Source organism: Leptonychotes weddellii, chromosome 1, assembly GCF_054177405.1.
Source record: "Leptonychotes weddellii isolate Sample4059 chromosome 1, ASM5417740v2, whole genome shotgun sequence".
NCBI lineage: Eukaryota > Metazoa > Chordata > Mammalia > Carnivora > Phocidae > Leptonychotes > Leptonychotes weddellii.
In genome coordinates this window covers 6,022,957-6,044,105 of record NC_138369.1, presented here as the reverse complement: position 1 = coordinate 6,044,105, position 21,149 = coordinate 6,022,957, and the positions used below count along the sequence as shown (strand labels likewise).

General features: G+C 52.5%; 2 protein-coding genes across 3 annotated transcripts in view; one reads left to right on the top strand and one right to left on the bottom strand.

The window, feature by feature from the left end:
- Window positions 1–246: 246 nt before the first annotated feature.
- RDH8 (retinol dehydrogenase 8) lies at window positions 247–7,801 on the bottom strand. The gene is made up of 6 exons (XM_006746593.3): window positions 7,637–7,801; window positions 4,778–4,939; window positions 3,974–4,153; window positions 2,514–2,607; window positions 2,001–2,184; window positions 247–1,894 (listed from the first exon to the last, which is right to left on the bottom strand). The coding sequence occupies exons 1-6, from the start codon at window positions 7,737–7,739 to the stop codon at window positions 1,679–1,681; spliced, it is 939 nt and encodes a 312-aa protein (XP_006746656.2). The 5' UTR covers window positions 7,740–7,801; the 3' UTR covers window positions 247–1,678.
- Window positions 7,802–9,418: 1,617 nt separating this feature from the next.
- COL5A3 (collagen type V alpha 3 chain) overlaps window positions 9,419–21,149 on the top strand; it is a 36,501-nt gene continuing 24,770 nt past the window's right edge. The window contains exons 1-17 of one of the 2 annotated variants that reach the window (XM_081812145.1): window positions 9,419–9,649; window positions 13,303–13,461; window positions 13,556–13,745; window positions 13,821–13,977; window positions 14,708–14,812; window positions 15,134–15,286; window positions 17,106–17,219; window positions 17,326–17,472; window positions 18,526–18,573; window positions 18,647–18,688; window positions 19,003–19,065; window positions 19,622–19,696; window positions 19,793–19,876; window positions 20,059–20,115; window positions 20,208–20,261; window positions 20,457–20,510; window positions 21,070–21,123. In XM_081812145.1, the coding sequence (XP_081668271.1) occupies window positions 9,562–9,649; window positions 13,303–13,461; window positions 13,556–13,745; window positions 13,821–13,977; window positions 14,708–14,812; window positions 15,134–15,286; window positions 17,106–17,219; window positions 17,326–17,472; window positions 18,526–18,573; window positions 18,647–18,688; window positions 19,003–19,065; window positions 19,622–19,696; window positions 19,793–19,876; window positions 20,059–20,115; window positions 20,208–20,261; window positions 20,457–20,510; window positions 21,070–21,123 (1,644 nt within the window). In that variant the 5' untranslated portion in view covers window positions 9,419–9,561. Of the gene's footprint in view, window positions 9,650–13,299; window positions 13,462–13,555; window positions 13,746–13,820; window positions 13,978–14,707; window positions 14,813–15,133; window positions 15,287–17,105; window positions 17,220–17,325; window positions 17,473–18,525; window positions 18,574–18,646; window positions 18,689–19,002; window positions 19,066–19,621; window positions 19,697–19,792; window positions 19,877–20,058; window positions 20,116–20,207; window positions 20,262–20,456; window positions 20,511–21,069; window positions 21,124–21,149 lie in introns of both variants that reach the window. The other variant, XM_081812136.1, reaches the window with a different exon arrangement.

Below are 21,149 nucleotides of genomic sequence, written 5' to 3'. Positions count from 1 at the left end.
TGGTAGCTAAGCACGAACCACACCAAAAGCTCCAAGTGAAATGGAAAAACAGAGCAGGGTGCTTTTCCTATCATTTCAGTGTTGTTATTGTTAGCTCTGCTTTCCGGAAGATGACACCAGGAAGTCACCTGCCCAGGGTCACCCAGTGAACAAGAGGCAGGGTCAACACTTACACCCAGAGTCCATTTGCTTCCAAACTCTCCACACGACGGCCAAGAAACTTGGACCCCTATTGCTTTTAAAAAATTTTTAATTGTGATGAAATATACATAACACAAAATTTACCATCTTAACCATTTTTAAGTGTACAGTTAATTAGTATAAGTCCATTCACACTGCCGTGCAGCCATGACACTGTCCATCCACGGAACTCTTCATCCTGCAAAATTGCAACCCTCTCCCCACTAAACATTGACTCCCCACCCCAACCCGCCTGGCTCTCACCATCTACTTCCTGTCTTTGTGGATTTGACTCCTCTAGGGACTTCATCTAAGTGGGATCAGAAATTATTTGTCCTTTTTCTGTCTGGCTTATTTCACTGAGCATAATGTCCTCAAAGTTTATTCATGTTGCATCAGGTGTTGGAATTTACTTCCTTTTTAAGGCTGAATAATATTCCATTGTATGGATATACCTCATTGAGTTTATCCAGTCTTCTGTTGATGGACACAGGGATGAGGTTGCTTCCACCTTTCAGCCATTGTGAGTAATGCTGCACACAGGTGTGCAAATATCTCTTTGAGATCTTGCTTTCAATTCTTCTGGTTAATACCCAGAAATGGGATTGCTGGGTCACATGATAATTCTGTTTCATTTTTTGAGGAACTACTATACATTTTCCATAGTGACTACACCATTTTACATTCTCCCAGCAGTGCCTAAGGGCTCACCAGCAGTGCCCAAGTGCCAATTTCTCTACATCCTCACCAACAGTTGTTATTTTCAAGAGTTTTTGTTGTTTGCTTGGTTTACTTATAGTTGCCATTCTAATGTGTGTGAAGTGGACCTTATTGTTTTTTAATTTTTTATTCATACATAAGAAATTGAGCTTTATTAAATATTTAATATAGTGATTGCTAGTGGTTACAAATATATATTTTATGAAAAAATATACATGCACTGCTGGTGAGTGCACAAACATTTTGCTGAGGGAGTGTGTGGCCAGAAAAGTCTGAAGACCCCTTAGTCAACTCAGTTCTATGTGGAGGGGGTTTTAGATCATCCTTGTATTCCCAGGCCCAAGATAATAAAGTCCAGAGGTTGAATGAGGCAATCTATCTCATCTTTCAAGGTCCAGCCCCAATGTCCCCTCCTCCAGGATGCCTCCCTTGCCTTCCCAGATAGCTCCAGCTCCTTACTCTGTGCTCCTCAGCCCAGGGTCCAAGGGTCCCTCTCTCTGCCCCGGCCCTGACCATGGAGGGGTGTGTGCGTGGATGCTGAGGAATTTCTGGGGTCCCAGCAATGCCCAGGCACAGAGTGGGTCAGGCAGAGTTTGCTGAAGGAAGGAAGGAAGGAAGATAAGAAGGAAGGAAGAAAGATAGGAAGGAAGAAGAAAGAAAGGAAGGAAGGAAGAAAGGAAGGAAGGAAGGAGGGAAAGGTCTGTACTGGCCTCTGAGATGGGTGTAAACTGAAGAGGCCTGGCTGTTCAGAGGTGGGGAGGGTTGGTTGAGGCTTTGCTCACCGGGGCCATATTCGGAATCGGAGGCAGCCGCAGGCCAGACATCGAAGGCCAAGGTTGAGAAGGCGTGTCCAGCGGAAGAGTAGGCAGTGGGTTGTGCGTACGTACAGGCTGCCTGAGGGGTCCACAGCCTTGAGTGTAACCAGCGGGGTGTAGCGGGCATTGGTCTGTCGGCGCAGGGGTGGTCTGGTTGAGCCGATGACCTTGACAATGACCTATGGGGTGGAGCCCTGAGCTCTTGAATTCAGGGTGGGGGGCTTGCAGGGTGGGGCACCCTCACATACCTGAGCCATGTCTTGGGGCTCTGGGGTCCCCACTCACCTGGGCCACATCCTGTGGGCTCTGTCCTACAGAGTGAAAGAGCTCCTTGGAGGTGGGGAGGTAGAAATCCCAGAAGTAGCGCAGGGTGTCGGGGTCAGTGTCTGGGAACTCGGCTGTGGAAACCTGCTCCAGGAGCTTCCCCTCAAAGTCAGTGACCACTGGGCCAGGTTCCACCAGGGTGATGCTGGGGACATCGGTAGGGGTAGGGGGTCTGGTACCCCAACCCACTTGCTGCCCCATTACTGTCCCTCTCCTCCTCTCTTCCCCCATTTCTCTCACCATTCTTCATCCTTCCTGGTTCCCCCAGTCTTTCCACTATCCATCCCCCATACTGCTCCACCCTCTTCCAATAACTCCATTTCCCTCATTCCTGATTCCACTTTCTCACCACTGCCTGGTTTTCCCACCATCACTGCCTTCCCAGCCCGCTTCCCCTCACCACCTCCCCTTCCCTCATCTTTCTCCACCACCGTCTCCCATTCCCCTCCTTCACTGCCCAAATGCCCGCCTCACAAGATGTTGAACTGCAGCAGCTGGATAGCCAGACTTTCGAAGAATCCCTCCAGGGCGAACTTGGAGGCTGCGTAGGCTTCATTGAACAGGACACCTGAGAGGATTGGAGGAGGTTGGGCCCTTTGGTGTCTTGGTGATGGGCTTGTGGGTCCAGAGGGACATGGGGTCTTCAGGAGACAGAGCAAAGAGGGTTTGAAGATCAGAATGGGGGGTATCTAGGGCCAACATGATGAGTGTATGTATGTGTGAAAGGAGCATATGCTGAAGGATGAGCCCACATGCTCAGGATGAGGCTCTTGGGCTGCCATATGCTACGTCTTCCCAGTGTTCCATTTGCCTTAGCTCTTGAAAACTCTACTTCCCTCCATCCTCTAAACCTCTGGGTCACTTGAGCATAGGATTGCCAGGGTCCCTGAGGGCAAGTCTGATTCAGCAGAGTTCTTATCTGTCCTTATTGAGAGTGAATGTGGCCCCTGAGGTGAGGAGGTGCAGCTGGAAGAGGGGCCAAAGGGATGGGACTGAGTAGTAGTTACAGATTCCCCATGGCGGGGTAACAAATAAGGTGGATTCTTAAACAAACAAACAAACAGACAAACAAAAAAACAAAATAAGGTGGATTCTTCAGGGAGCTGCTGAGGAGGTGGGGGCAGATCCCAGGGAATTTCCAGGGAGGAAGGGAGTCTAGAGGGGTTCAAGGGGGAAAGACCCAGGAGCATGGATGGCAAATAGGTGGCCTCCATAGTAGGCCAATAGCAGACATCACTAAACAATTACTGCTCTCTTTTTCTGAAGAACCTCAGAGCCCCAAAGCTATCTCTGGGGCTTGGTTAGAGAAACATCAAGGAAAGGAGTTTGTCAAGAAAACATCACAGGAAAGGAGTTCTGGGGCACCTGGGTGGCTCAGTCTGTTAAGTGCCTGACTCTTGATCTCAGCTCAAGTCTTGATCTCAGGGTTGTGAGTTTGAGCCTTGAGTTGGGCTCCATGCCTGTGGAGCCTACTTAAAAAAAAAAAAAAAGGAGTCCGTTCTGATGGTTCCTTTGGTTTGGGGGAGATGGTTGGGAGAGGAGAGGGGGGAGGGTCAGAGGGAGAAGCAGACTCCCCGCTGAGCAGGGAGCCCAACGCAGGACTCGATCCTGGGACTCCAGGATCATGACCTGAGCCAAAGGCAGCCGCTCCACCAACTGAGCCACCAAGGCGCCCCAAGGGAGAGATTTTTAGAGGCGTCCAGAAGTAAGGTTGATGCTGGATGTGGATGCCCATTGGCAGCATTTATAATACTACTGCCTATTCTTTCGCCATGGCAGACATAATCTAATCTAGAAATGTGTCCCATAGAGCTTCAGAATCCTTTTCAACACAGGCTCACTTGGAATATGAACTAAAACCTATTTGCCATTCTTCCAGCCTAGGGAGGGTCAGATGCTAGGAGGACTCCCAGGGGTGGGTTCCCAGGGCTTACCCTGCAGCCCCATGACACTGCTGACCACCACAATGTGGCCCTTTCGCCTTCTCTTCATGCCAGGAAGGACAGCTCTGACCAGACGGACAGCCCCGAAAAAGTTGGTATCAAAGACGTTCTGCATGGCAGCTAGGCTGATCCCCTCCAGGGGCCCCACCAGGCCCACTCCAGCATTATTCACTAAGGATGGGACTGAAGGTTACTTTGAGGTCCCCCCAACCCTTCTAGTGTCACTCCTCTAGGGACACTCCCTGAATTATCCCTCCCCCTACTCCAAATTCAGGGCCAGTCCAGGGTATCTTGATGGACAAATGTGGAGCCCTGATGATCTTTACATAGAGTTTAGCATTTGTTGTGGGGACCCTGAACCCTGGGTTGGCAGAAAGGCTGCTGGGAGCAGCCTCCCCTTAATGCAAGAGCAACTTAGCTCTGACCCCAATTTGCATCAAAACAGCCACACCCACCTCCTTAGAAGGTCTTTGAGGGATCATGTGTTGCTTCTTCATCATGTCCCTTCCCCAAATGACTCATCAAAGTAACTTTTCCAACTAAATATGGTTTTCCCCAAATGTGAGATGTTCTATTCCATAAAATCCACTCCCAGGACTCAGTTTATTTCTTGTAACCCTAATAAACTGGTACCCTGGGCTTTTAGCCAGCTTGTCTATCCCTTCTGTCCAGGGCTAGCAGTTGCTGGTGAAGCAAGAAGGCTGGTGCTCAGACCCTGGAGAGGATTCACTGTGAGGAGGATCTGAGCTTAGGTCAGGGAAGGGGGGAGTGACCCCAGGGGCTGTTCAGTCTCACCCAGCACATCCACTTCCCCTCCCTGGATGCAGCTGAGACACTGGGCCACTGACTCGTCACTGCACACGTCCAGCTGGGCCACGGTGAGAGTCTGCCCCAGAGCATCCCCAGCAGCTTCCTCCAGTGTCCCCTTCTTTCCCAGGTCCCTCATGGTGGCCACCACTGGGGACAGAAAAAAGAGTTGGGGCAAGCACTGGGTTCATTTCCCCTGAGCATTCACTTACATATCTCCATGATCTTGCATGAGCAGTCACAGAGGGATGGAGAACCAAGGTTTACACACCTACGTTCACTACACAACCACAAATGGATATTGTGTACATACATTTACATGTACTTTCATCCATCCCTCCATCCCTCCATCCCTCCATCCAACATTTACTGAGCATGTACTTAGTATACACTATGCCTTATTCTAGGTGCTGAGACTACTGCATGAAATAAGATAGGCAAAGTCCCTGCCTTCATGGAATTTATAGTCCAGTGAGTAAGGCACTAAAATAAATATAGAACATATTGCCTTAAGAAAAGAAATGCATACTTACTTAGGGTCAATATGTGTGCATTGTGCGTACATGCAAATACAAATAGCCACATTTACATCATCCACAGAAATGTCAATTTATTGAATATCTACTATGTGCCAAACACTGTGCTAAACACCTTTATAAGCACTGTCTCTAATCCTCATGAGAACCCTATGATTAGGCAACGGACTTATTTTCCAAAGATGGCCACAACATCTTTCATCACATATGCTCTTTGAGAACTTTGCTGCTCCCCCTCAAGACATGAAATCTCATTTTCCTCTCTTTGAATCTTGTGACTAGCTGGGAATTAATAGAATATGGTGAAAGTAACATTGTGTGGCTTCTGGGATTAGGTCGGAAAAGGTATTGTAGTTTCTGCCTTGTTTGCTGTAATGTTCACTCTTTTTCTTTTTTTTAAGATTTTACTTATTTATTTATTTGAGAGAGAGAGAGAGAGAACAGGAGTGGGGGGAGGGGCAGAGGGAGAGGGCGAGAGAGAATCCCAAGCTGACTTCACTCTGAATGTGGAGCCTGATGTGGGCCTCGATCTCACGACCCTGAGACCATGATGTGAGCCAAAATCAAGAGTCGGATGCTCAGCTGACTGAGCCACCCAGGCACCCTTGTAATGTTCACTCTTAAAATCCTCAACCACCTCGTAGTAGCCCAGCTATCCTGAATCCACCATGCTGGGGGGAAGCCCAAGCTAGCCAGATAGAGGGACCACATGGAGAAGACCTGAGATTATTAGAAGGAGGAGAGATGCCTGCCCAGGCCTCGGACTAGCCCCCAACTGTTCTAGTTGTAGCCTTTGACTCTGAGTGAGAACTGTCTAGCTGTGCCCTTCCAAATTTATGACTTTTGTAAACCATGAGAGATAGTTGATTGCCGTTGTTCTATTACACCAGAAATTTTGGAATGATTTGTTCTTTAGCAATAGTAGCCAGAATAAGTAGGTAAAGTTATTATCTGTATCATAGAGATTAACACATTGAGGCTAAGCAAAATGAAGTTCCTTGTCTGTCCCACCACTAGTAAGTGTTAGAACTGAGATTTGAACCTGGATTTGTTGGGAGTGCTGAGCTCAAACCCATGTATCCATGTTTGTACCCTTCATGCATGTACCCACAATTATACATGCACAGCCCCGGGGCACACGTTCATACGGTCTGTGGGCCTTTGTGATTCATGGGTGTTGCACAGATGAATGGGACCACATGCATACATACATGTGACAAGTGTGGCCCCAAGGGTTGGGTTGCCTGGGTCCAAATCCAGGCTCTACCACTTTCTGACGGGGCGACTTTGGGGAAGGACCTTTGGCATTCTGTGCCTCCGTTCCCTCATTTCTAAGATGGCGCTAACGTTGGTGGCCACCTCATAGGGGTGATATGAGAATGAAAAGACTTACTAGATGCACAACACTTAGATCAGAACCTGGCACATTGTAAGCACACAATAAACATCCTTCAGCTTTATTCACTCATCTGCCTGTCCACAGGGATACACACAGCACAACTGCTTCCCTGCACACTGGCACTCAGTCTGTCACATCTAAAGCTGTGTGTGTCTCTAAGACAGAGGGCAGAGGGCTGGGAGAAGCAGCTCTGCCAACTGGGGCAATGCCCTTGCCCCCTGCAACCTCCTCTTAAGTAGCGGCCTTTTGCCCACTTCAGCTCCAGCCTGCTCTGGGTCAGAGGTTCCCGTGGGTGGAGTGCAGACTGAGGCAATTTACTCCAGAGTTGCAGGAGGCTGAGTCCCTAGATTTAGAGGTCCCCCTTAAACCCCCAAGGTCAGGGTCACTTAAGAGGTTTATCTTGGAGCAGTAATCTGGGGAGGGGTGGGGGAGGGGAGTCCTAGGGAATGCCTAAGTGGAACCTTAGGGAAGCCCTTCCTACCAGCCCTTTAAAAAATATCACCTACCCCCCACCTCCTACCGTACCCCATCCTTACTTTACTTTGCTTCTTAGCACTTATTAGCACTAGACATATTATACAATTTAAAAAATCTGTTTATTGTCTGTCCTCGCTCCCCTCCCTCACTACACCACAGCTGAGGGCAGAGATTTTTGTCTGTTTTGTTCACAGCTGTGTTTCCAGCACCTAGAATGGTGCCTGGCACCCAGTAGGTGCACAAGAAATATTTGTTGGATGAGGGAATGATTCATGAGCAGAGGTGGGAAGGGGGCCTCCATGTGTCCTGGGTCCTCCTCAAGCCCACACATACAGCTGATGGGATGGGCTAGTGGAAATGGTGCCAAGAGGGCTGAAGGTCCTCAGAAGCCATGCCCACCCCTACCCCTCCTGGCCCCACCCTGGAGCCTCTAACCTTGGTAGCGCTGCCTGTGGTCATGAGCCAGCTGCACTGCGAGCTCCAGGCCAATTCCCGAGGAGCAGCCTGAGATCAGTACAGTCCGGGGTGCGTCGGCCATGTTGATCACTCCCTGGATGGGTGACCTCTGCTGGCCAGCACCTGCCTCCTGCCACCCATCCTTGCCTCATCCCCCCACCTCCTGGACACCCTCCCACCAATCCCCTGCAAGGTGAAGGGGCCCCAGAAGACACCAGTTCTGAACTGACCCTGGGCAGGCAGCTAGGGGAGGGGGTAATCTTTTCATCTCAAAATAGCCTCTTTCCTTTATTTGTTAAAAATTTCTTCTCACTGCTACACTCACAACTAGGGTCTTTTTATTGTGATTGTAAATCATTCAGGGCTGGGGGAATTAGCAGGGGCATTCTCTCCCTGTCTAATCTGGGCAAAGAATCTCTGGTGGGAGGGAGGGAGTGCAAGAAAGTGACAGAGAGTGTGATCCCAGAAGGGTCCTTTCAAAGAGGAGAATGGGCATAGATATGTCAAATGATGGGGGTAGACTAGGAAGAACTTCCCAGCAAGGCAGGGCAGGGCACTCTCTTTATGAGAATCTTTTAGCAGAAGTCTTAGCCTCTGAGGTCCCTGAGGAGGGAGGAGGAGCAGCTTGGGGAGATTCCCTCTCTTCTCCCCACCCCACAGCCCCCATTTCACCCTCAGGCCAGATGGGGCCCCACCCCTCTTCCCCAGGGACACAGACACTCTTTGTCCGTGGAGCCAGAGGCTGGGAGGGTGACGCTGCCGGCTTCTCCCTCTTCCCCATGATGGGGCAGTTCAGGGCCCAGGATACGCCCGTTAGGTTCCTCCCTGCAGAAGCTCCCTCAGATCCCGCAAGTCTGTGCTTGTTCAATTGCACAGACAGCTCCATGTGACCCCCTGAGGGGGAGGGAGCTTCACAGTGGGGGGTCCCAGTAGGGTGAGGGGCAGCTCTACCTCACCCCAGGAATGGCAGGTATCCACCTCTCCCTAAGGCAGTTCCCTGCTTTGAAGTAGGGCCAGACTTCCCCATTTAAAGGTGGGGCATATGTGAAGATTTGGAATTGGGGCTAGGGCATCCATTTGGGGACCTGAATCAGGGCTACAGATGGAAATTTGAAGATTAAGAATTTGGGGGAAATTGAGAACTGTGTTTTGGAATCTGTGTCAAAGGTTTGGGGGTGAGGTCAGGACATCCAATTCCGGAATTTGGGTGGAGAAATGAGGGTTTGGGGTAAGGCTGGGAAGGCCATTTTGTAATCTGGTGGGAGGTTGGAGGTGGGATGAGGATTCTTTATTTAGAGACCCGAAGGGAAGGCCTGGGATGAAGCTGGTACCTTCCATTGTGTGGCTAAGCCACTGCGGTAAAGCAAGTGGGTGAAAATTTGGCATCTAGGCTGAGACCCCAACTGGGGATCTTGGTGAGACAGAAAAGATTTGGTATAAAGCTGTATAAAGCCTTAATTCCAGGGCCTGGATGGAGGCTGAAGGTTTGAATGAGGCTAAGATCTCTTTTGAGGGAGGCTGTTAGGAAGAAAGGGTTTGGGGTAAGTCTGGGACCCCGAATTCTAAGGCTGGGTGGGAGTGACCCTTTTCCTCCACTGTGGGGTGGGGCAAGAAGGGCCCCGCTCCCGGCCCAGGGCTCCAGCCCTAGCCGGCCAATCAGCACTCAGCACAAACTTTCCCAACTCCTCCACCAGCTGTCAGCCACCCTCTCCCCCCCTCCCTCCAGCGAGCCCCGCCCGGCCGGGCTCTGGAGCGCAGGGCGAGGCCAGGGCGGGGTCTCCTGCAGTCTCCTGCGGATCCCGAGTGAAGCCGGCCGCGGCGAGTGAGTGCACGGAGCCTGAGGAGTCGCCGCGCCCCGTAGACGCCCCGGCCGGTCCCCGCCTTGCGTGTTGGGCCCCGCCGGGATGGGGAGTCGCCGAGGCCTGGGCCAGCCGCGGGCGGGCCTCTGCCTGCTCCTGGCTTTGCTGCAGCTTCTGCTCCGGACTCAGGCTGGTGAGCCGGAAAGGAGGAGATAGGCATAGGATCAGGAGTGCAGGATCTAGCGAGGTCCCCCAAAATGGGGTGGAGTCAGGAATGGGGGGCGTGCGAGGGGGGCGTGAGTGTTGCGCGTGGCTGGGGTGCTGTGTTCCGGCGCGTATCCGACTCTGGGCGATTTGTGGGTGTGACAGCTGGGGGGAGGGGGGAAACGTGTGACCGAGTTTTACTGGTGGATGCGTTGGAATGAATGCAATTTATAGGTGTGTGTGTAGCAATGTGTGTGAGGCCATTTGAAGTGAATTTGTGTGTGGGAAATTGGGTGTGGGAGTTGACGATTATTGTATGAATACGTGTGATGGGTGATCCCTGGCCAAGTGTGTGATTTGAGTTGTGGGTGTGTCTGTGTGGGGCTGACTTAGAGAATAATCGTGTGTTACGTGTGTGATTGTCTTTGGGTGACCCGAAGAGGGGTTCGGTTGTGATTTGGGGATGTAAATAATGGCCCAGGACGACGTGAGTGGATGTTTCTGGGGGTGATGGTGAGTGGGGACGAGTATGGGAGGGGGCTAATCGGGGATTCAGTTTCCTTTACATCTCCCCTAATGGCTTCGTCCTATTCTTCCTCTCCCTCCTCTGCCTCCAACTGGCGCGCCCCCACCTCCTCTGCCCCTACTTCTCTCCCCTCCCCCCACCCCGCGCTCCCCTGAGCCGCGATCAGCACCATGGACAGGGCCTCGGGAGGGCTGCGGTGAGGGGCGAGGCGGGGCGGGGCGCGGGGCGGGGCGGGGCGGAGCGCGGGCGGGGGCGGAAGTGGAAGTCGCTGCCCCCAGCTGAGCGACCCGCGGGTGTTTTTCTTGAGGAATTTCTCAGGGGCCTCAAGGGGTCCAGGGGGCCGCCGGACGAGTGAGTCAGCGCTGACGCACGCCCAGCTGCGCGCTTCTGGCTGGATGCCGCGCTCCGCCCCGCAGGGTTCTGGGTTGGGGGCGCCCAGGGGTTTGGGAAGGTCTGTCCCTCAAGTGGCATCTCTGGTCTGAGAGAGGCTGGGCTAGGCCCTTCTGGAAATCCCTCCCTAATGTGAACTCAGCCCCCCAACACACACACACACACACACACACACATACACACACGCAGACACCGTCCTACACTTTCTCACTTTCTCTGGAGTCCAGGGAGGTGCCTGCTCACGCGGATTATCCCAAATTGGCCCATGTCCCATTCCCACACAGTCGTGCAATCTCAAGCATCCATTCAGAATATAAGCCCTCTGGGACACCAGGAATGTTAAACACCGGTGCCCACGCCCCAGGCAACCCCAGCAGCCATCCGCCACAGGGTCACAGCCTTTGTCACCCTCCTACGCCTTGCAGCTCCAGCGCATGCTTCCACTGGTATCCACACAACCCTGTCAGCATTCACAACCAGTCACCTACTCGCCGACTTGGCCATACTCTCACGTATAACCACATTCCCCCATCTGGAGTCTGATCTATTACAGTCACAGACTCACCTGCATCACCTGCTCACTGCCAGGACCCAGGACGCCAACTCACATGGACTCCCAGCCACACACCAAACAACAGCATCTGGTCCTCCGTCGGAGTCCAAATACTTGGCACACACTGACACATCCACAAATCACAAGCTCAGCCATTCCCTGGTCCATATAGAGTCACACCCATGCTTGCACAATCTCATGCCCGTATACAATGGCACCCACACACCTATGCTCTCCTGCCTTTCTGAGGAGATCCCAACCATGTCACACCTACCAGTGCCTGCCTGCCTCCCTTCCTATCCTAGACCCCATCCAACATCTCCCTGGGGCCCTGGCCAGCCCAGGGGAGAGTGTGGAGGAAGGCCAGGCTGGGTCCCTGACAAACCCCCACCCTCTGGCCCTGCAGGCAGGACTCAATGCCTCTTGTGTGTCTCCTTGTCACAAAGCCAGCCATGAAAAGAAAGGGCAGTCAGTTTCTGAAAGGTCATTACAGAGGAGATGCAAGATTGAAGCAGGAGATGTTTGGGTTAGGTGCGGGGAAGGACTTTTTCAATGTGAATGAGCAGCTGGTTGAGAGGACACCCCTTCCCCCAGCACAAAGACAGGGATCTGGGTGAGGGGAGAGCCACACTGAATGGGGTCATGGAGCTCAGCCCTCCACTGGGCCCCAGCCTGGAGAGGGGGCAGCTGGGATGATCATTCCATGGGGGAGTGACCCTTGTGGTTGACAGAGCCTGGGAGCTCAGATCTTAGTCCCAGGGGACTGTAACCCAAATACTTCTTAATGACAGCCCAGCCAGAGAACAAGCAATTAGAGTGGGGGCTGGTGGTGGCGGCAGAATTGGGGGGCGTGGATGGAGGGAGAGAAAGAGGGAGGGGGAGAGAAATCCACACAGATATACATATGAAATACCAATAGACAGAGAGAGCTAGGAAGTAAGACAGAGAGAGACACTGATTCAGAGTTGGACGCAGAGAGGGACCTGGAAAGACCAGCACAGAAAGTGGGACAGAGAGAGAGGGCAGGGAGGGGGAGAGAAGAAAGAAAGAACAGGAGTTGAGGGCAAGAATGAGCTGAGGCTGGAATAGGGGTCTGTAAGGTTTGGAGAATGAAGGATCTGACCCAGGAGGAGCTGGATGGGGGTCCCTCATCCAAGCCCCTATCTCCCCCAGGTCTGGCCCCCTACCCTGACTCCCACTGGTGAGGTCAGCAGAACCGCCCCCAGGGTGAGGTCATAGGCAAATTTGACAGAACTGGCTCCTGCCAAGAGGCTGGGTCAGGGGGTCAGTGGGACAGTCTGCTGGGGGAAGGGGAGAGCAGGCAGGGGCTTTGGGCCCAGGGGAAGCCCCCACCCTCCCCTGCCCAAGCCATGTGGTTCCACTTAGCACTGGCCTGCTGTATGGGGTGGGGCTGGTAGGATGGCCTGGATTCGGATCTGGTTGGGCCAGACCAGTTCCTTCCTTTCCTGGCATGAGAGGGATAGGGTCACAGGGAGGAGGTCAGGAGGTTATTAGAGAGAGGTGGTCGTAAGGAGGAGGTCAGAGAGGGTGAATAAAATGGGGAGGTCACAGGTCAGATAGAGATGACTGGGATAGGCAGAGGGAGGAGGTCATGGGTGATGGTGATCAAGGAGGAGGTCAGAAGGAAGACGTTAGGAGAAGTAGTGGAGAAAGGGAGCAGATCATGGGTGATGATGGTCAAGGAGGAGGAGTTCAGAGGAAGTGGTGGTCAAAGGAGGAGGTCAGAGGGAAGCGGTAGAGGAAAAACACACACACAAGGAGCCCCTCCTCTCCAAGCGGGTTTCCCCTGGCAGGGGGCTTCAGGCCGGGGAAGCAGCCCCAGGGAGTCAGTGCGGGGGAGTACGGAGAAGGGGACAGTCTGGCTCTGGGGCTCAGGCCAGGAAGCCTTGATTCATCCCAGAAGTAGGTCAGCTTTTTTTTCCTCACCAAAAAAACAAGGGGAGAAAAAAAAACACACAAAACAAAACAGGAGTCAACAGGCCGATGAAGCTGGAACAGCTGTGGGGTAGTGAGGTGGGTGCAGGTCCCAGGCCTGCTCCTTCTCCCTGACCCACAAACACAGCAGGAGGCCGAATTCCCCAAATCTGAGCTACTAACTTGGAGTCCTGGGTTTGTTTTAACTGCCCTGCACCCTGGCTTCTCTCTACAGCAGGCCCTGTGGATGTGCTGAAGGCCCTGGGCGTGCAAGGGGGCCAGGCTGGGGTGCTTGAGGGGCCTGGCCTCTGCCCCCAGAGGGCCCCAGAGGGTGACCGGGCATTCAGGGTTGGCAAGGCCAGCACACTTGGCATCCCCACGTGGGAGCTCTTTCCAGGTGAGTCAGTGCAGAAGGGGTAGGAGGGGGTCATTCTGGGAGCATGGGTCACTGCTAAGCCATCTAAGCTGCCCCTTTCCCTCTGCCCCTTTAGATGGGCACTTCCCTGAGAACTTTTCCATGCTGATCACTCTGCGGGGCCAGCCAGCCAACCAGTCTGTCCTTCTATCCATTTATGATGAGGGTGGTACTCGGCAGCTGGGCCTGGCTCTGGGGCCAGCTCTGGGCCTCCTAGGTGACTCCTTCAGCCCCCTCCCCCAGCAAGTCAACCTCATGGATGGCAGGTGAGTATAGGGAAAGTTGGGGTCTAGAGCGAAGTGGGGTGAGAAGCACCCCCCACTGAGACTGTCCACTTGCAGGTGGCACCGTGTGGCAGTCAGTGTGGATGGCAGGATGGTGACTCTGGTGGCTGACTGTGAGCCTCAGCCCCCCACGCTGGGCCATGGGCCTCGATTCATTAGCACAGCTGGACTCACTGTGTTGGGGACCCAGGACCTCGGGGAGGAGACTTTTGAGGTAGGGGTTCAGGGATAGGGGAAACCGAGACAGAATGGGAGGGAGTTTTGTCCACAGCCTGAATGTGGAGAAGAGATAGGAAAAGGGAGTTGTCCAGCTTCAACCTTGTGCCAGGAAGCTGAGAAGAGGGAGCAGCATGCATCACTGTGCATCTTCATGGTGTGTGAGATTGTAGAGACACAAAACGATAATGCATGATGGCACATACTTGACTTGTGGTGGGAGAATAAGCTGGTGACACAGGACTCCACTGGTTGTTATGATGTGTAACCGTGTGCAGGTGGTTGTGATGTTGGGTGCTGGCAAGGCATGGCATTGTGTGGCTGGTGACAGATGTGTTTTTGGTGTGGTGACTGTGCTGTGTGTGGTTGTGATATGTGTCCCCTCCAGTGGGCCAGGGACCACATCCATCTTGTTCCACTCCTTATCCCCAAAGCCTGGAAGGGCACCTGGCACGTTTTAGGTGTCACCATGTGCCTGAGAGCAAAGGAATAAATGTGCCTCCTGATGGGACAGATGTTGTGGGGTATGGTTTGTGGTTGTGATTTGGTGTGGCCATGATAGAATCTTCCTCCTCTCAATTCTGAGGGGCATAGGGATTGCTGGGGCTGTGGTGGGGCCATCCCCTCCTTATACTTAGGGTGCTCTGGGTTGAGGGAGCCTTGGTGCTTGCGATGGGGTGTCAGAGTCAGTCTGTAGCTCCCTTCCCTGACCCCCATTCTCTCCCCAGGGAGATATTCAGGAGTTGCTGATAAGCCCAGATCCTCAGGCTGCCTTCCAGGCCTGTGAGCGATACCTTCCCGGCTGTGACAACCTGGACCCTATAACCACAGGGGTGAGTGAGGGACTTGTCCTGAGGTCACAGGCTGAGTCATCTCTGGCTCCAGGTCTCAGGAATGAGTGAATTCTGACCCTTATCTGTGGGACAGAGTGACTCCTGCCCTCAAAAAGATCCTAGGCATGAGTGACCTTGACCTAGGTCATATAACTGAGTGATTCCTAGCCCCAGATCATATGATTGACCTTAGGTCACAGGGCTGAGTGAGCCCTGGCTTCAAAACAGGACCAATGGGCCATGTGCCAGCATGGTCCCAGATGACTGAGTAATGGGGCCTCCATTGAGGGGCTCTGGACCTAATGGAGGTCCTCTTCCCAGGTGCCCCAGGGTGAGCCAGAAACTCCTCCCCCTCGACGGAAGGGGAAGGGAAAAGGGAAGAAAAAAGGGCGAGGTCGTAAGGGGAAGGGGAGGAAGAAGAAGAACAAGGAAATTTGGACCCCAAGTCCACCTCCTGGCTCCCTGGAGAACCAGGTAAGGGATCTATGACCACTCACCTCTGCTCTTTGCCTGACCTCTGGTCTCTGATTCCCACTGATTGCTGGCACCTCATCCAAGCTCTCTGCCTTTGGTCTCCAATCCCTGACCTTTGACTTTTCTCAGCTGACTGATAACTATGTGTGTGTGTGGGGGGGGGTGGGGAGCGGCTGGCACTGTCTTATGAGTTTTCCCATCTCTGCCCCCCAACATCCAGTTTTAAGGGGCTGGAGGAAGGGGGCACACCCAGATGAGTACCTTATTATCAGAGGGTTCTTGATGAGGGCTACTAAGGACAGCCATTAGCTGGGGTGAATAATGGTTTCATTAGTTAGAGTGTCAGTTTGAGGTTGACTCGTTGGGGTCATTGGTGAGGGTTATTCATTGGGGGAGTCTAATTTGGGGGCATTCTTTGGCTTCCCTGAAAGAGATTGCTGGTTGGGGGGTCACTATAAGGAGATATTGATTGAGGTCCATGTTTGGGAGGTTCCTAGGTGGAGATCATTGTTGGAAGTCATGATAGAGACCACTGTTGGTGTTACTGGTATCACTGGTTTAGGGTTAATGGTGAGAGGTCATTGCTGGGGATCATCAGTTGGGAAGGTAGGTCATCAGTGGGGGACCACTGATTAAAAGGCATTAGTGGGGTCACCAACTGGAATCACCAGTTGAAGGAATGACTTTCAAGGGGTCATGGATGAGATAATTGGTTTGGGAATCCCTGATAGGTTATTAGTTGGGAAGTCATTGATGGGTCATTGGTTAGTGAAATTACTGTTTGGGGGTCATTGGTTAGGGAGCAATAGTTGAGCTCACTCATGGGTGTTCATTGTTAGAGGATCACTGGTTAGGGGAATAATTGATTAAGGGGTCACTGGTGGGGCTTATTAGTTGAGGGGCCACTAGCTAGTGCTTATTGTGGAGGAGGTCACTGATTGGGGTCATTAGTTGGGGAGGTCACTGGTTGGGAGAATAACTGGTTGGAGCCATTGCCTGGGGGACCACTGATGGGTTACTGGTTATGGGGATAACTGCTGTGAGGCCAATGATGTGAGTTATTAGTGGAGGGGTCATTGGTTAAGTCCCTTAGTAGGGATCATTAGTCAGGGGTTATTGATGGGGGTCATTAATTGGAGTTACTGGAGTTAATGGGTCGTAGGAATAACTGGAGGCCATTAATAGGGGATCATTAGCTGGTGGGTCACTGGGTAGGCATCCTTGGTGTGGGCCATTGGCTGAGGTCCCTGGTTGGGGGAGAGTCATTGGTTGCACTACATCTGTTCTCAGCATCAGTGGAGATAAAGAAAAGATCACTCAGACCCAGAAAAAGAACGCTTCTCCAACCCCTTCCTCAGCCCCAGCCTCTCACCTGGGCCTCTACCACCGTCTTTGTGCCCTTGACCAAATTCCTCTGCAGCTCTCCAAGCCTCTCTGTGGCCTGGCTGGCTGACCACTGAGCTCTGCCTTGGGAGAGGACACATAGGATTGGCTTCCAGGAGTCTGGCCCTGAGTACTGGACCTTGACTCTGATCACTGGGCTCTGGAGCCAGTCCCACTCTGCCTTCCAGGTCTCCCAGACCTGGCCCAGCTTTGCTCCTCCTCCACATAGGAGGCCTCCCCCTGCTGGCTGTTCTGATCTAGTCAGCACACATTTGCCTCCACTGGCTAGCCCCCTACCTAACTCCCCTCTGGTGTTTTTTGGGAATCCTCCTTTGTTACCCTTCCCAGACTAGGCACTCCTGGGGGGCAGAGCCTATCTCCTCTTTTTGTCTTTATTGGACTGACCCCAGACCTGATACTCCTGTCCCTGTTGCAGACCTCCACCGACATCCCCAAAACAGAGACACCAGCTTCAACTCTGTCTCCGACTCCCACACCTTTGGTCATTACCACCACTGTGACCACGGGCCACAATGTCACCATGCTAGAGGTCAGTGGGAAGTGGATGGGGCTGGAAAGGAAAGTCCTGGGGCAGTGGTGGTGGCAGACAATGAGGAGGCCCAGGGGCAAACTTTGGTCTGTCCCAATGTCCTCAGGGGGGCCTGGACCCTGACAATGGACCCGAACTAAGGACCCTGGAGACTAAGTTAGCCGAAGAGGACAAAGAAGGAGGTGGCGCCACCATGGGCCCTGACTTCCGGGCAGCAGAACTGCCATTGCAGACTCAGTTCCAGATCTTTCCTGTGAGTCTGAGGATTTGGGTTGTGGGGGGATGGGGGTGGCAGGGACTCCTGCCTGGAGCCGCATACCACATTTTCTCTTTTGCCTTCTTTTTATCTTGCCTAGAATGCCTTCCCCCCACCCCACTTTAGTCAACAAATATTAGCACGATTCTAATGTGACAGGAACTGTGCTAATGGATGGCTCTGTGGGTAGGATGGTGTGTTTGGCTTTTAGTCCAAGCATGGTGAGAAGCCACTTGGAATGGAGCGTGATCTGATTTGGAACTTTAAAAGCTCCTTCTGGCTGCTGAACAGCATATGGACTGTAGGGGGAGACAGAGAGGCAGCAGGGAAACCAGTAGTCCGTGTGACAACAGCCTGGTGACCTAGATGAGGGTTGTGGCAGTGGGGATAGAGAGAAGTGGACAGATTTGGACCATGCTCCATTTTGGTCTTGCTACTGGAGATGGAGAAAGATGCAAGGATGGCTTGGTAGATGCATGGTGACACCTTTGAGTAAAATGGGGAAGCCTAAAGGAAGAGCAGGTGGGAGGTCTCAAGGATCTCATTTTGGATGTGCTAAATTGGCAACCCCTGCTTGGCATCCAAATGGAGATGTCAAGTGGGTGATTGGTTAGAAGATTCTGGAGTTCTAGGGACATGGTCTAAGCTGGAGATAAAGACTTGGAAATCAACAGCAGAGTGATGCTGCCTTTAGCCAAGGGGTTGGATAAGATTGCTTAGGAAAATAGTGCGGACAGGGAAGGAGCCCAGGTTCTAGCCTTGGTGTTGGACAGGAGAGGAGGGGAATAATAATAGCCAACTTACCCTGAGTGCTTGTTATGTACTAACCATTGTTTTAATTTATTCTTCTTCCCATGGGGTATATACAATTATCATTCACCTACTGATTCTGCAGGTAGGCCATAGGAGTTGAATAAATTGCTCCCCATCACTGAACTAGTGAGAGGCAGCTCCAGGATTAGGACCCTACAGCATGCTCCAAAGTCCACACTCTCCTCCTTGACCATGGCCAGGACTCACATCTCTTTTCTCTTCATTCCCCTGCCCCAGGGTGCTGGAGAGAAGGGAGCAAAAGGAGAACCAGCAGTGATTGAACAGGTGAGGGATTTGGGACTAGGAGGAGGTGGAGGGGTCTGGGCTAGGATGGGGGTCACACTCATTTCTCCCTCAGGGACAGCAGTTTGAGGGACCTCCAGGAGCCCCAGGACCTCGAGTGAGTCATGGCTGCATCCCCCCCCTTTCTCTTCTAGTTGGGGTGTTTGAGTCCCTGTGGTGGGGGTTGGGGAATAATGTTGCTGTATCATTAAAAGATTATTGCATGTTTGAAGCTTACAGGATGAGTCAAAATAGGGGTCGGGATGTAAAGTGGGGGGGGAGTTGATGTGGGTCAGTATAGTATTGAGGGGCCAGGGATGGCTCAGTGTTGGGTAAGGAGGTGTGCATGGGGTCAGGGTCAGTGGTGGGTTAGAAGTTGGCTTGGCTCAAGCTTTGCACTTCTTATGATTTTTGTTCCTCTGTCCCCAACAGGGGGTGGTTGGCCCCTCAGGTCCTCCTGGCCCCCCAGGATTCCCTGGAGACCCTGGTCTACCGGTAAGAAATTCCTTCTGGGTTATATCCTGGGGGAGTGAGGTTTCAGGCTGTGAAGCTGAAATTGGGAACTTGTATGTCTGAACATGGACCTGAGACGCAGGCACTGAGGGCATCATGCTGAAGCTGGCATTGACCTCACTTGCTCATCTCTCTCCCCATCTGTGAATTGTTACCCCTCTTCTTTCTCTGGGGGCCTTCCCCTGCTTTTCTCTTCCATTTGTCTCTATCCCTGAGTGTCTTTCATCTCTGTCTTTTTCCCTATGTCTCTGTCTCTCCCCTGCCTCCATCCCTCTGTCTCCCCATCTTTCTCTCCTCTCCCTGTCTTTGTCTTTCTCTGCCCCTTTCTCTCCATCTCACTACCTCTATCTTCTCTGTCTCTCCATCCCTGCCACTTTTTATGACTCTCCCTCCCTCTGTCTTTCTCTTGCCTACTCTCTTTCTTGCTCTCCCTGCCTCCATCTTTCTCTGTCTCTCTCCCCTCTCCCCCTCCACCTCTCTCATCTCTCTGTCTGTCCATCTCTCTGCCTCCATCCACTTCTGTCTCTCCCTCTCTCAGGGTCCTGCTGGCCTCCCAGGAATCCCTGGCATCGATGGGATCTGGGGTCTACCAGGCACTGTGATCATGATGCCGGTAAGAGGGAGATAGGGTGGCACATCCTTGGGGGTTTAGTCCTGACCCAGGAGGGGGCCTCTCCTTGGGCTCCCCTCATGACTAGCTGCCCCCTAGTTCCAGTTTGTAAGCAGCTCCCTCAAAGGACCCCCAGTCTCCTTCCAGCAAGCCCAGGCTCAGGCAGTACTGCAACAGACTCAGGTGAGTAGAGGGTAATCAGGGACCAACAGGGGGTAATGGGAGGACATTGAGAGAGTGACAGAGGTGGGGGATAATGAAGGCTAGTCAGGAGGCAGGTGGATATTTGTCTCCTGAAGATGCCTTTTGGGAGGGTGTTGGGGTTTTTGCGAGACCTGAAGTTCTGTTCCCCTCCATCTTTCCAGCTGTCTATGAAAGGTCCCCCTGGCCCAGTAGGGCTCACTGGGCGCCCAGGCCCTGTGGTGAGTAAGGAGTCTGGATGGAGGAGGGGGGATACCTCAGTGGAGGGGGGAACCTCCCTCTAACTCCATTACCTCATCTCTCTTCCTCCAAGGGTCTCCCTGGGTATCCGGGTCAGAAAGGAGAGATGGGAGAAATGGGGCCACAGGTGAGATTGGTGGGGATGGGGACAGGATTGGTTGGGAAGGGTCTTCTCCCAGAGCCACAGGATAAAGTGCTATTTGAGGACAATGACGAAGGGGCTAAGGATACCTTTGCAATTACTGCCCTTCCTAGATGATGATTTAAAATAAGTCGTTCTTCCTCCTTCTTATTCTCCTTTTTTTTTTTTTTTCTCTTCTAGGGTCCCCGAGGCCTTCAGGGACCTCTTGGGCCCCCTGGCCGGGAGGGAAAGATGGTGAGTAACTTGTAGGTCTTTAGGTCATCCCTCATCCATCCCTCAACACCCAACATGAGCCTTGGCTCCATGCCCCCAGGATCTGCTGGTGTCATTGGTGGGATAAGGGCACTGAGGACAGAGAATGGCAGATCTACTGAGTGTGTCACAAAGGTATCTGGCCAGGTCACAGAGTCAAGGAGGATTTTCTAGACGGAATGATGCTTGAACTGAGATCTGAGGTATAACCAGGTAAACAGGAGAGGAAGGGTATTCTAAGTAGAGGGAACAGCACGTGCAGAAGAAAAGACTGGTGCACTGAGGGAGATGATGAACAAGATAATTCCAGACAGTTTTAAATGCAACGAGGAACACAGAGCTAGACATTTAATGGAGATTTTAGTTTTTATGATGGTGGTGACATGGACTAGACAAAGGGCCTAGAGATAAAGAATAATGGACAGCTTTGAGATGTATTTGGGAGGTTAAACTGGTACGCAGAGAATCCCCCGGGATTCTGCATGAGGAAAGTACTCAACAAATAGTAATAGGTATCTTGACGCTGTCACCTCCCTGATAGGGCCGCTCTGGAGCAGATGGGGCTCGGGGCCTCCCAGGAGACACAGGACCTAAGGTGGGTGATAAGGTCAGGATTGGGAC

Coding starts and splice junctions, on each gene's coding strand:
- RDH8 (XM_006746593.3), bottom strand. CDS start 7,739: ATGGCCGACGCACCCCGGACTGTACTGATCTCAGGCTGCTCCTCGGGA. Junction 4,940..7,636: donor CCACAGGCAGCGCTACCAAG/GTTAGAGGCTCC, acceptor TTCTGTCCCCAG/TGGTGGCCACCATGAGGGAC. Junction 2,608..3,973: donor CAGTGTCATGGGGCTGCAGG/GTAAGCCCTGGG, acceptor CAATCCTCTCAG/GTGTCCTGTTCAATGAAGCC.